The sequence below is a fragment of the Abramis brama genome, assembly GCF_963993115.1.
Source record: "Abramis brama genome assembly, chromosome: 7".
NCBI classification, from domain to species: domain Eukaryota; kingdom Metazoa; phylum Chordata; class Actinopteri; order Cypriniformes; family Leuciscidae; genus Abramis; species Abramis brama.
In genome coordinates this window covers 10,063,951-10,077,909 of record NC_139969.1, presented here as the reverse complement: position 1 = coordinate 10,077,909, position 13,959 = coordinate 10,063,951, and the positions used below count along the sequence as shown (strand labels likewise).

At 35.8% G+C, this 13,959-nt stretch overlaps 1 protein-coding gene across 1 annotated transcript in view; it reads left to right on the top strand.

Moving 5' to 3' along the window:
• LOC311086010 (uncharacterized protein) overlaps positions 1-13,959 on the top strand; it is a 75,958-nt gene that overhangs the window by 51,149 nt on the left and 10,850 nt on the right. The window contains exons 6-23 of the mRNA XM_084118635.1: positions 1,158-1,232; positions 1,535-1,575; positions 3,957-3,974; positions 4,435-4,510; positions 4,916-6,521; positions 6,958-7,038; positions 7,157-7,234; positions 7,339-7,440; positions 7,857-8,003; positions 8,217-8,294; positions 8,422-8,510; positions 9,435-11,088; positions 11,525-11,605; positions 11,724-11,801; positions 11,906-12,007; positions 12,424-12,570; positions 12,784-12,861; positions 12,989-13,077. Coding sequence (XP_083974761.1) covers positions 1,158-1,232; positions 1,535-1,575; positions 3,957-3,974; positions 4,435-4,510; positions 4,916-6,521; positions 6,958-7,038; positions 7,157-7,234; positions 7,339-7,440; positions 7,857-8,003; positions 8,217-8,294; positions 8,422-8,510; positions 9,435-11,088; positions 11,525-11,605; positions 11,724-11,801; positions 11,906-12,007; positions 12,424-12,570; positions 12,784-12,861; positions 12,989-13,077 — 4,620 coding nt within the window. The remainder of the gene's footprint in view (positions 1-1,157; positions 1,233-1,534; positions 1,576-3,956; positions 3,975-4,434; positions 4,511-4,915; positions 6,522-6,957; positions 7,039-7,156; positions 7,235-7,338; positions 7,441-7,856; positions 8,004-8,216; positions 8,295-8,421; positions 8,511-9,434; positions 11,089-11,524; positions 11,606-11,723; positions 11,802-11,905; positions 12,008-12,423; positions 12,571-12,783; positions 12,862-12,988; positions 13,078-13,959) is intronic.

Here is a 13,959-nt window from a genome sequence, read left to right as displayed (position 1 = left end):
GAAATGAGGACTGTTATGAGTGAGAAAGTCAGTCAGCAGACTATTCAACTATTTCAGTGAAAAAGGCTGCTTTATTCAGGAACGAACAATGCTACGGCTATCAATGTCAATCATTGCTATTTCAAGTGTGAAAAAGAATGTGTGTAATACTCAAAATAGTTTGTGTGTTTTAACGTGTGTGTGTGTGTGTGTGTGTGTGTGTGTGTGTGTGTGTATGTGTGTGTGTGTGTGTGTGTGTGTGTGTTAGCCTGGTTAAAACCAGACCATTCTCAGTAGTAACTGAGTTATAGAGCAAATCTAAATTTGCCGAAAGTTTGTCTGGGTTTTCCCAGGCTGTGTGTGTGTGTGTGTGTGTGTGTGTGTGTGTGTGTGTGTGTGTGTGTGTGTGTTTGGGTAGCATGTGTATGCATGTATCCACACATGCACAGGTCCAAGGGCTCGATGTTTGCAAGCACACATGCACATGCACATATGTGTACATGAACATCATGAACATAATGATCATGCTCCTGAAAACTAAATGTTTCTCTTATTTTCAGTCTCTCCCATTTACATTCAATGGCCGTCCATTTTTGACCAGGAAGACCACAAGAATAACTTTGTGGCATTTTGTACAAAATAAAAGTTTTTCAAAACAAACTTCCTGGTAAAACATTAAAGTAGACTAGTGTGTCAACAGTGCAAATATTTTTCATGTTATTTAATATTTAATATATTTCAATATATTCAAAATTATTCATAAATAATGTTTTTTTTACTCAAAAAATGAGATGCCTACTCAGATAAATGAGGCCTACGATTAATCAGATGCAAATAGAAATACAAAACTAGTCCTAATTGAAAGAAAACAAGTTGGCAAAAAGATTGAATCCAATATTGGGTGATAATATAGCATAACAAGTGATTTATAAGCAATTTTTTATAGGCTGGTCATTTTTGACCGGGAACATCACAAGTGTTATAGGGTTTTGAACACAACCTGAGGGTTAAGAGTAACTGTTTTAGGTTAAAAAAACTTAATTCATTTATAGCCCCCACAATGACGCTTGATATCCTACTGATTGAACTCAAAAGCTGAATATGCTGTAGCTTGACACTTTTCACTGCTGTTCTCAGTCCAGCTGACCTGTGTGCGTGTCTTAAATCCTTTTTCTCAGAAAATATCACGCTGTGGTCAGATTCAGATGATGAGCCCTTGAAGGAAAATTACTATAGGAGACCAATCTTAGAGGGTAAGTTTAAGAGGGTATGGACTATTTACCTTACACAACTGTAAGACAATTCATGTAAATATGATAATATCCCATAGAAGAAAGCATGTGCTTCTGTTTCAGAAAGATAATTGACCATAATAGATATATTAAATCATATCAGTATAGATATATTTCATAATAGAGTAAATGACAGAATTTTTATTTCTGGGTGAAATATTCCTTTAAGCTCATTTCAGACTTTCTGCTAAATCCATATTAGACTGTTTTCATACTGCTTTATAATTCATCCTTAGTCCATCTGACATTTAATTGTTTTCAAGGTGGGGAATCCAGATCGGCGTCACTCATGGACCTCTCTGATGTAAGTAAAAAGGGATTTTATGTCGTATGTTTGGTGAAATGACACGATAATACACTGAGGCCATAAGGTGTCTTCATTTTTTACCAGTGTTTTGTGTGTATCTCTGTGTTTTGAAACGACAACTGTCACAAATGTGGGCGTATCGATACTGGAAATTTATTTGGACAGTACTGATGGAAAAAGTGATATAATTTAACAAATAACTATAAAAATCTGAAATCTTTTAATCAACATATTAAATTTGTCTTCTGTTGAAAAAAGTACACTTCTACTTGTATTTCTCCCTTTGACATTTTATAAAGTTGTCTGACAGTCTCTTAAATCAGCTTGGAGACATTTTTTGGCCCATTCTTTCATACAGAATCTTTTTAACTGTGATATTGTAGAGTTTCTTAAATGTATGGCCCACCTGAAAGTCCTCCCACAGCAGTTCAGTTGGATTGATATCTGGGGCCTTATGTATAAAACCTGCAGTATATTTCATACTAAAAGCAAAACGCTTTCAGCAAATCAGATTTATGCAATTTTGCCTATAAGGTAAACACACATTTTAGGATGGTTTAAGATATTTTTAATGGAAACTGATTGGAAGTGTAGCCTAAATAATTGTCTAACTCAGCGCGTCACTGACAAAACATTTTGAAAATAAAACATATAGGTCTATATCTTACCGTTTTCTTCAAATTCTATCCTTCAAATACAATAGTATTTTTTATAATATTGGGAAGACCCGAAACTGGTTATCATTATGCTAGGCACTATCTATCTGTGCCTGACACCAACAGCACTTGCATGCAGCAGAGTTTTTAAAGCCTATACTTTCATCAGACTTATTCAAAATGGACCGTTTGATCAGCGAGCGAGTCCTTCAGTGTCTGTAATTATACTGTCTATATTTCCAAGCCATCTGCTTAGACGGAGTAAGTGCGCATTAGGCCTATTGATCATTATTCACGTGAAAATATATATTTTTGAACACCAGTTCTGCTATTTAGAACACAATTCAAAGCGGAATTATCATGCGCTAAGCAATCCTCGCTGTAGTTAAAACATTAAAACAGCATTCCACAGAAAAGGTGTTCAAAAGCAGCGTATCTACTACAAATATTTATATTTAAATTCATATAAAAATATGAATAAATTATTAAAATATAACTTTGCGATAATGATTTAATGAAATTTCAGTGAAAATTTCAGGGCATATTTAATCTAAATGTGTATATCAGATGTAAAACAGCTAGTTTAAATCAATCTGTTTACTTCATTACTTTGCCCACTCTAGTAAAAGTGTCAGTATGCACGGTCTAGAGTCCGTACGGTGCGAACATAGGCTATATATGCCTAGGTTATTTTTTATAAATCCCGATATGTGTGTGGAAAATTGTGTACGCTTATAAATCAGGTCCCTGGACTTTGACTTGGCAATCCACTTTCTTTTCTTTGGAGCCATTCCTTGCATGTTTTGGGTCTTGTTGAAAAGTCTACTTTCTGCTTTTATTTTGAAACCAATGCCCCTGCATGGACATTTTTCAGAGGTCTAATGATTTACATATTATTCCAGATATTTGGAAAAAATCAATTATTATACCGATTCAAAAAAGACCTAGTCCTCAAGAGTATAACGACTATTGCCCAGTCGCCTTAACCTGCATTGTGATGAAGTGTTTGGAGAGGATCATAGTTAGGACCATCTTGATCCTTATCAGTTTGTCTACCAAATCAATAGGAGCACTGATGATGCTATCCTTACTGTGGTCCATCATGCTTTAAAACATCTGGATTCTAGAGGATCCTATAAGGCTTAAGCCAGGTTGTTCTTTCTTGATTTGAGCTCTACTTTTAACTCTTGTAAATAATGTAAAACAGAGGAAATGATTTTTAGGCAACCACTCATCAATCATGAATGATTAACAACAAGCCAATAAGATAGGTTGCTTCGTACAATACTTAGGTTTGCTTATTGATGATAAACTTTCATGTGAGGTGCATGTGAATAATCTGTCGAAAGGCGCAACAAAAAAAAATGTTGCGTTATGTTATGCTTGTCCCCCTCTTTTCTGCTTGCTCATTTTTTCAGAGGTCCTGTTCCTCATGTGGAATATTTTTTCTCATGTAGGCTTCATCCTTAATTGTTTAGCTTCCATTTAGACCAATTACATGATTTTGTTAACTGGTAATCCCAAATCTATTTTTAGGCACTTCAGTTATAATTACATTATTACAGTTAAATTATTTAATTATAAGTCATTCTATCTGTTAATAGTGGTGGAATACCACTTCATCTCTATGACCTAATATATAGGAAAAACACTACACTTTCCACAAGTGTATTTCACATCACTTTACTTCCGATTTCACATCATGTGTTTTCATCACTACAGATTGGAAATGGAAGAAAGGTAGGACACTGTAGAATTCTTGTACTTTATCTGCTTAACATGTTCATAAAGTCTGATTTCATGTTTTTTAATTCCATAAACCACCTACCAGTCTGCAAAAAGATTTTAGAAGAATAATTTTAAAGCAAAAACATACCAATAAATAGTATGGGAAGAGAATTTGTAGTTGTATAAATTTGAAATGTGAGTTTATACAGTGACACCGAACTCGTATATACCAGAGGAGCCTGTGATCTATTGACAGCATGTTTTAGAGTTTAAATCTTGAGTTGACAAAACACAAAGTGATATAATTTATATTTGAAAAGACAATAACTTATCATTCTCTATAAATGGAAATATAATTTAATATTAAGATTTAATTTTTTACAATATTTTATTAGTAAGTATAATGTAATGTTTTGTTATTTTATGTTGATTCCATGTGACAAGCTTTTAATCAATCTCAATCTTATTTAAGGAACTGGTTTTCCTGCAGGATAATCCCTACTGCAATCCAACTCTAAGCAGCTTTGCTCAGCTGTTTGAGTCTAAAGGTAGGCCCATATTTCGATTTACAAATTAGAACACTGCTCCGATTGGAAAAAAAAAAATTAGTAAACAAAAATAGTACCATTGGATGACCAATTGAAGAACACTGAACACCCAAAGGCTTTGTTCACATTAGTGACTGTTGTGTATTGGGAGAGAATATGCTCCTGTATGTTTTCAGTAAGTGGTACAGCTTATTATTATTGACAGCATTCTTTAGAGTTTAGAGAATCTCATCAAAACGCAAAATGAAATAGTTTGGGTTTTTTTTAAATAATATTTTAATGATTTTACAATATTTTGTTTAAACAGTAGGTATAGTGCAATAGTAAGTTGTTTTCTGTTGATTGAGAGTTGATTATTGTTTATGCTATTACATTTTGTTGTTTAATCAACTGGTTTTCTTTTAGAATTTCAAAGGCCTTTACATCAATATAAGCTGTCAATCACACAGAAGTATGAGAGTGAACGGAGCTTCCTGTCTGGTAAAGAAGAGTCATTGCCACTGATCATTCAGAAGAAGAAAAAAGGCAGCTTTAAGAACATCAGCGTGGATAAGTTATTTCAGTCAGGCAGTTTAATGACCGTTATTCTCCAAGGCGACTCTGGCAGTGGCAAATCCTTAATAGCACAGAAGATCATGTTGGACTGGGCATCTAAAAGGTTATACTCTAGACGTTTTGGTCTAGTTTTCTATCTGAGGTGTGAAGAGCTGATGTGTATTTCTGAGGAGATGAACTTAATTGCTCTCTTGAGCTACAGCTGCAGTTTAACATCTGATCAGATCTCACAGATGTTACAGCAGTCATCAGAGGAGGTGCTTTTCATCATTGATGGATTTGATGAGCTGAGACTCACACAGGACATTTATGACATGTCAGCAAACACTGATCCACTTCAGAAAGCCCCACCTGAGGTCATTCTTTGTGGCCTAATGAGAAGGTACCTCATCCCTGAGTCCACACTGCTGGTCACCACCAGATCTAAGAACACTGTGAACAAGATGCTGAAAGGACAACAGCCTTTCTCTGAGATCATGGGCTTTTCTGCAAGTCAGGTGGACGGTTACTTCCAGAAGTTCTTCAGGAAAGAGTTTGACTGTGTAAGAGCGAATGAAACCCTCCTCACTGCCTGTTCCAAACCTGTTATCTGCTGGATCATCAGTGAGATGTTCAGAGTTGGTGCAAATGTAACAAGTGGACTGGAAACCACCACCTCCATCTACACTGACTTTGTGTCCACTCTACTGGAGCATCACTGCCAGGGTTTGAGTCAGTCCGGCCCGACTCTGCTGAGGAGTCTGGGTCAGCTGGCAGAGAGAGGGATGCTGGAACATCAGGTTTTTTTTGATGAGAAAAGTGTGAATGAAACTGTTTCAGACTCTGATGGCAGTCCATTCCTGTGCAAGTTCCTCATTAAGAGAAGAATCCACCAGGAGACATTGTTCAAATTTATGCATCTCAGCTTTCAGGAGTTCTTCACCGCTCTGTACTATGTCCTTCTGAATGAAGAAGAGTCCCAGAGGAAAGTGAGAGAGCTGCTTCACACTGTAGAGAGAGGATGGGCTCTGTCCTGTTGGTCTGATAGAGACTTTTCAATAACAGATGTAGAAGTTAGACATTCAGAGTGGCTGCAGCCTGTGATTCTGTTCCTCTGTGGTCTCTGTAAGAAAGAATGGATCCCTTCATTCTTTGAAAAGCACAACATGGCCGTCTCTATCAACACAGAATCCCAGATTAAGGAATGGCTCAATCAGTGCTCACAGAGATATCAAAATGAACACATGCTGTTCATTCTCCATTGTCTCTATGAGCTTCATGAGAAAAGCTTTGTTGGGAAAGTTTTGGAAGGTTTAATTTTGATAGATCTGTCAAATATTCCACTGAAAAGGACAGACTGTTGGGTGTTGAAGTACTGTTTACAGTGCTGTGAACACATCAGAAACCTGAAACTCCATGTAACACCTGATGATCTGAAGATGCTTCAGCCTGAACTGTACCGCTGTAAAGAGCTGTGGTGAGCGAAACTTTGAGCCTTTTCTGACACGTCATCAACACATGACATTTTACAGCATTTACATTTTATTTACAGCAATTTCAATACAATCACTTCTCTTGGAGCTCTAAATGTAAATTGTATCTGTTTCAGTACTTATGCAATATCACACAAGCAAGAGTGCTGTAGTGCTGAATATGAGCACAGCTGTGATTCAGCCTCGAGTGTAATCTGATATTCAGTACTACAGCAGTCATTATTGTGTGATATTGTTTTCTTTTTTACCACACACTTCTTACTCCACAGTCACTGAGAATCACTTTTCTGAACCAGACCGGAGTGAGAGAAATGCTGAGTCCAAAAAAAAAAAAAACACCTCCCACTTTAGTCTGAATCACTGCAAACACAAACAAGCCCAGAATTACTTTTTTTTTACTGTCTTTTTTTACTTTCAAAGGTTGATGATGGATCACATTTCAGACGATGTTGTTGGTTTGATCTCAGCTGCTGGTAAAGGGAAGATTCTGCATAAACTCAAGTAATGTATAATTCTTCTTAGATTACAATTGTACACATTGCCATATTCAGTTGTTCAGTATATTTAATAAAGTTTATGTCATATCTAATAATGAAATGCACTCATTAAATTTTGCCAGTATACAGAAGCCTGAAAACCGTGAAAGTGGATTTTTCCCAGAGACACACACTGTGTCAGTCAGAGATGAAGACATCACGTATGAAACTCTCATCACTTTTCACATACAAAATTGCAGTCTCATCCTACCACCTGATGATTATTATAAACCTTTACTGATGTTTATATCTGTGAATGCTTCAGGTTGTCTTTCAGCAGATCAGTGATCACATCATTGACTCTAACCTGTCCAAGCTCAGTGGTTTCCACCATCAAGTCTGTTGAACAGTTGGACAGTTATGATTTGTGAGTAGAAGCTTAATTCTTTCTTTTTCAGATAAACCCCCTTAATAATGGCTGCCATTTAATATCAAAAATATATTTAAATATTAGTGCACCCAGAAATTATTATTTACTCACCCTTGTGTTGTTGCAAAGCTATAAGACTTTGTTCGACATATTTGTGTTTCAGAGGTAAATGAAAGTCTTTTGGGTTTGCAGTAAAATGAGGGTGAGTAAATGATGAGAGAATTTTCATTTTTGAGTAAACTATCCTGTTAAGGATCTTACGTCATGATCAGTTGGTAGATTTATTAGGCGTTTATTAAATTAATTTATTTTTTATTTTTATACATAAAAAATAAAAGCATGTATATCTAAGCTTTGAGCCTGAGAACCAGCATGTCACATTTACTACTTCATCTGGGTTTTGTGTTGTTAAGGGGTTTTAAGTTTAAGGAACTGTTTGTTTTCCTGAAATCACTGTCTAATTTGAAGAAAGTCTGTCTGGATGTTTCACGTCTGATTGACACATTTGCCGCTGAAATCCCATCCCTCATCCAGGCCTGTCCCAGCCTGACTGAACTCAGGTAACTGCAGTATCTGAGCATTCACAAAGGTTTTATGTCGTTTTCTTATTACTATTGTGAAAATTACAAAAATATCTTAATAGTTTGTTTTCCATTCGATTACTCATACTAATTATCATAATAACTAGGTTTTCCCCAGCAGCCATTGAGCACAATAAACCAGAAGCGTTTATAGTTTTATTTTTATTTTCTTAGTTTTAAAATCTTTTTCAGGATAAATCTCATCGATGGATCCATGTTCGAGAAGTCCCTGAAGGAATCATTGAAGAAGATTGATTGGACCCTGACTGTGTAAGAGTTAAATATTAGACTTTTTTTTAGCCATTTCTTTCAGTTCATTATGAAGGTTATGCTCTGTAGACATACAGAAAATTATAATTTTGCAGTCATCAAGAGTGTTTAATGTTATTCTCCTTAGCTGGGGAAATTCAGTGTTGATCAAGCCAGATGAGAAGAGATTCACAGTGGAGAAGCTGAACATGAAGAAAGAAAAGATTGAGAGCAGAAGTAAGCAAATCGTTGTTTTTTTAATAATCAAGACTCCATAGAGCTTGATCTGTGCCTTCATTATGTACCTCATTATAACTAATATTCCTGAGAATAAACCAAATAATCTAGAGAACTGACAACAGTCAATACATCTGATAGTAAAGCGTTCACTGTTGTATACATGATTAGAAAACCCACAAATGATGACAGATGCTTTCTTTAGTTGATTTTATTTGAGTCTGACTGAGTCTGCTCTGCTATAAGCAATTAATATTGTAGCTCCTAATAAAGTTATTGGCCATGTGGCGAGTAACTCAGTTTTATTTACCTTGATTTATTTCTTTTCATTTTAATTTATTTATTTTATTTAACAAATCACATTTTCACTCTTATTTGGTGCTTTGCGGGTATGATAATTTTAGGAGACAGAAAACAAAATATAAGCTCAATATAATGTGTAGTTTTAAGTTACACATTTTAAAATGTTGCTTTTTTTAATAAAACATACCAACATTCAAGCTAGAATAAAACGTTTTTTTTTGTTTGTTTTTTTGTTTGTTTAAAAGCAGAGGCTCTGTTCCTTATTTTGAAATATTGCATATTCAGATATTCATCCAACAAAATATTCTGAGAATATGAGAAAATATGCTCCAGTATGTCTTCAGTTAGTGGTATAATTTGGATCATGAGTTGTCAGTTTATACAGTGCAGAACCCATTTAGCATATAGAGCTTGGTGATCTACGTTACTGACAGCATTCTTTAGAGATTAGAGAATCTCACTAAAACACAAAATTTTATAGTTTTTGTTTTATTGTTAATTGTATTTTAATGATTTTACAATATTTTTGAAAAACAGTAGTTAGAATGCAATAGTAAGTGGTTTGAGTGTTACTGTATTTGCTCTTACATTTTGTTTGTTAATCAACAAGTTTTCCTTCAGGATTTCGGGAGATTGTACATCAGTATAAGCTGTCACTCATACAGAAGTATGAGAATGAATGGAGCTTCCTATCTGGTAAAAAAGAATCATTGTCTGCCCTCTATACTGAACCAGTGATCATTCAGAAAAATGAAAATTACATCTTTGAGATCATCAGTGTGGACGAGCTTTTGAGTTGTTTGCGGGTTATGGATGGTAGTTTCCAGTTCCATTATCCAGTGAGTGTCATTCTCCAAGTCGACTCTGGCAGTGGCAAATCCGTCATTGCACAGAAGATCATGTTGGACTGGGCATCTGAAAGGTTATACTCTGGACGTTTTGGTCTAGTTTTCTATCTGAGGTGTGAAGAGCTGATGTGTATTTCTGAGGAGATGAACTTAATTGAGCTCTTGAGTTACAGCTGCAGTTTAACATCTGATCAGATCTCACAGAAGTTACAGCAGTCATCAGAGGAGGTGCTTTTCATCATTGATGGATTTGATGAGCTGAGACTCACACAGGACATTTATGGCATGTCAGCAAACACTGATCCGCTTCAGAAAGCCCCACCTGAGGTCATTCTTTGTGGCCTAATGAGAAGGTACCTCATCTCTAAGTCCACACTGCTGGTCACCACCAGAACTAAGAACACTGTGAACAAGATGCTGAAAGGACAACAGCGTTTCTCTGAGATCATGGGCTTTTCTGCAAGTCAGGTGGACGGTTACTTCCAGAAGTTCTTCAGGAAAGAGTTTGACTGTGTAAGAGCGAATGAAACCCTCCTCACTGCCTGTTCCAAACCTGTTATCTGCTGGATCATCAGTGAGATGTTCAGAGTTGGTGCAAATGTAATAAGTGGACTGGAAACCACCACCTCCATCTACGTTGACTTTGTGTCCACTCTACTGGAGCATCACTGCCAGGGTTTGAGTCAGTCCGGCCTGACCCTGCTGAGGAGCCTGGGTCAGCTGGCAGAGAGAGGGATGCTGGAACATCAGGTCTTGTTTGATGAGAAAAGTGTGAATGAAACTGTTTCAGACTCTGATGGCAGTCCATTCCTGTGCAAGTTCCTCATTAAGAGAAGAATCCACCAGGAGACGATGTTCAAGTTTATGCATCTCAGCTTTCAGGAGTTCTTCACCGCTCTGTACTATGTCCTTCTGGATGAAGAAGAGTCCCAGAGGAAAGTGAGAGAGCTGCTTCACACTGTAGAGAGAGGATGGGCTCTGTCCTGTTGGTCTGATAGAGACTTTTCAATGACAGATGCAGAAGTTAGACATTCAGAGTGGCTGCAGCCTGTGATTCTGTTCCTCTGTGGTCTCTGTAAGAAAGAATGGATCCCCTCATTCTTTGACAAAAACAACATGGCCGTCTCTATCAACACAGAATCCCAGATTAAGGAATGGCTCAATCAGTGCTCACAGAGATATCAAAATGAACACATGCTGTTCATTCTCCATTGTCTCTATGAGCTCCATGAGAAAAGCTTTGTTGGGAAAGTTTTGGAAGGTTTGATTTTGATAGATCTGTCAAATATTCCACTGAAAAGGACAGACTGTTGGGTGTTGAAGTACTGTTTACAGTGCTGTGAACACATCAGAAACCTGAAACTCCATGTAACACCTGATGATCTGAAGATGCTTCAGCCTGAACTGTACCGCTGTAAAGAGCTGTGGTGAGCGAAACTTTGAGCCTTTTCTGACACGTCATCAACACATGACATTTTACAGCATTTACATTTTATTTACAGCAATTTCAATACAATCACTTCTCTTGGAGCTCTAAATGTAAATTGTATCTGTTTCAGTACTTATGCAATATCACACAAGCAAGAGTGCTGTAGTACTGAATATGAGCACAGCTGTGATTCAGCCTCGAGTGTAATCTGATATTCAGTACTACAGCAGTCATTATTGTGTGATATTGTTTTCTTTTTTACCACACACTTCTTACTCCACAGTCACTGAGAATCACTTTTCTGAACCAGACCGGAGTGAGAGAAATGCTGAGTCCAAAAAAAAAAAAAACACCTCCCACTTTAGTCTGAATCACTGCAAACACAAACAAGCCCAGAATTACTTTTTTTTTACTGTCTTTTTTTACTTTCAAAGGTTGATGATGGATCACATTTCAGACGATGTTGTTGGTTTGATCTCAGCTGCTGGTAAAGGGAAGATTCTGCATAAACTCAAGTAATGTATAATTCTTCTTAGATTACAATTGTACACATTGCCATATTCAGTTGTTCAGTATATTTAATAAAGTTTATGTCATATCTAATAATGAAATGCACTCATTAAATTTTGCCAGTATACAGAAGCCTGAAAACCGTGAAAGTGGATTTTTCCCAGAGACACACACTGTGTCAGTCAGAGATGAAGACATCACGTATGAAACTCTCATCACTTTTCACATACAAAATTGCAGTCTCATCCTACCACCTGATGATTATTATAAACCTTTACTGATGTTTATATCTGTGAATGCTTCAGGTTGTCTTTCAGCAGATCAGTGATCACATCATTGACTCTAACCTGTCCAAGCTCAGTGGTTTCCACCATCAAGTCTGTTGAACAGTTGGACAGTTATGATTTGTGAGTAGAAGCTTAATTCTTTCTTTTTCAGATAAACCCCCTTAATAATGGCTGCCATTTAATATCAAAAATATATTTAAATATTAGTGCACCCAGAAATTATTATTTACTCACCCTTGTGTTGTTGCAAAGCTATAAGACTTTGTTCGACATATTTGTGTTTCAGAGGTAAATGAAAGTCTTTTGGGTTTGCAGTGAAATGAGGGTGAGTAAATGATGAGAGAATTTTCATTTTTGAGTAAACTATCCTGTTAAGGATCTTACGTCATGATCAGTTGGTAGATTTATTAGGCGTTTATTAAATTAATTTATTTTTTATTTTTATACATAAAAAATAAAAGCATGTATATCTAAGCTTTGAGCCTGAGAACCAGCATGTCACATTTACTACTTCATCTGGGTTTTGTGTTGTTTAGGGGTTTTAAGTTTAAGGAACTGTTTGTTTTCCTGAAATCACTGTCTAATTTGAAGAAAGTCTGTCTGGATAGTTCACGTCTGATTGACACATTTGCCGCTGAAATCCCGTCCCTCATCCAGGCCTGTCCCAGCCTGACTGAACTCAGGTAACTGCAGTATCTGAGCATTCACAAAGGTTTTATGTCGTTTTCTTATTACTATTGTGAAAATTACAAAAATATCTTAATAGTTTGTTTTCCATTCGATTACTCATACTAATTATCATAATAACTAGGTTTTCCCCAGCAGCCATTGAGCACAATAAACCAGAAGCGTTTATAGTTTTATTTTTATTTTCTTAGTTTTAAAATCTTTTTCAGGATAAATCTCATCGATGGATCCATGTTCGAGAAGTCCCTGAAGGAATCATTGAAGAAGATTGATTGGACCCTGACTGTGTAAGAGTTAAATATTAGACTTTTTTTTAGCCATTTCTTTCAGTTCATTATGAAGGTTATGCTCTGTAGACATACAGAAAATTATAATTTTGCAGTCATCAAGAGTGTTTAATGTTATTCTCCTTAGCTGGGGAAATTCAGTGTTGATCAAGCCAGATGAGAAGAGATTCACAGTGGAGAAGCTGAACATGAAGAAAGAAAAGATTGAGAGCAGAAGTAAGCAAATCGTTGTTTTTTTAATAATCAAGACTCCATAGAGCTTGATCTGTGCCTTCATTATGTACCTCATTATAACTAATATTCCTGAGAATAAACCAAATAATCTAGAGAACTGACAACAGTCAATACATCTGATAGTAAAGCGTTCACTGTTGTATACATGATTAGAAAACCCACAAATGATGACAGATGCTTTCTTTAGTTGATTTTATTTGAGTCTGACTGAGTCTGCTCTGCTATAAGCAATTAATATTGTAGCTCCTAATAAAGTTATTGGCCATGTGGCGAGTAACTCAGTTTTATTTACCTTGATTTATTTCTTTTCATTTTAATTTATTTATTTTATTTAACAAATCACATTTTCACTCTTATTTGGTGCTTTGCGGGTATGATAATTTTAGGAGACAGAAAACAAAATATAAGCTCAATATAATGTGTAGTTTTAAGTTACACATTTTAAAATGTTGCTTTTTTTAATAAAACATACCAACATTCAAGCTAGAATAAAACGGTTTTTTTTGTTTGTTTTTTTGTTTGTTTAAAAGCAGAGGCTCTGTTCCTTATTTTGAAATATTGCATATTCAGATATTCATCCAACAAAATATTCTGAGAATATGAGAAAATATGCTCCAGTATGTCTTCAGTTAGTGGTATAATTTGGATCATGAGTTGTCAGTTTATACAGTGCAGAACCCATTTAGCATATAGAGCTTGGTGATCTACGTTACTGACAGCATTCTTTAGAGATTAGAGAATCTCACTAAAACACAAAATTTTATAGTTTTTGTTTTATTGTTAATTGTATTTTAATGATTTTACAATATTTTTGAAAAACAGTAGTTAGAATGCAATAGTAAGTGGTTTGAGTGTTACTGTATT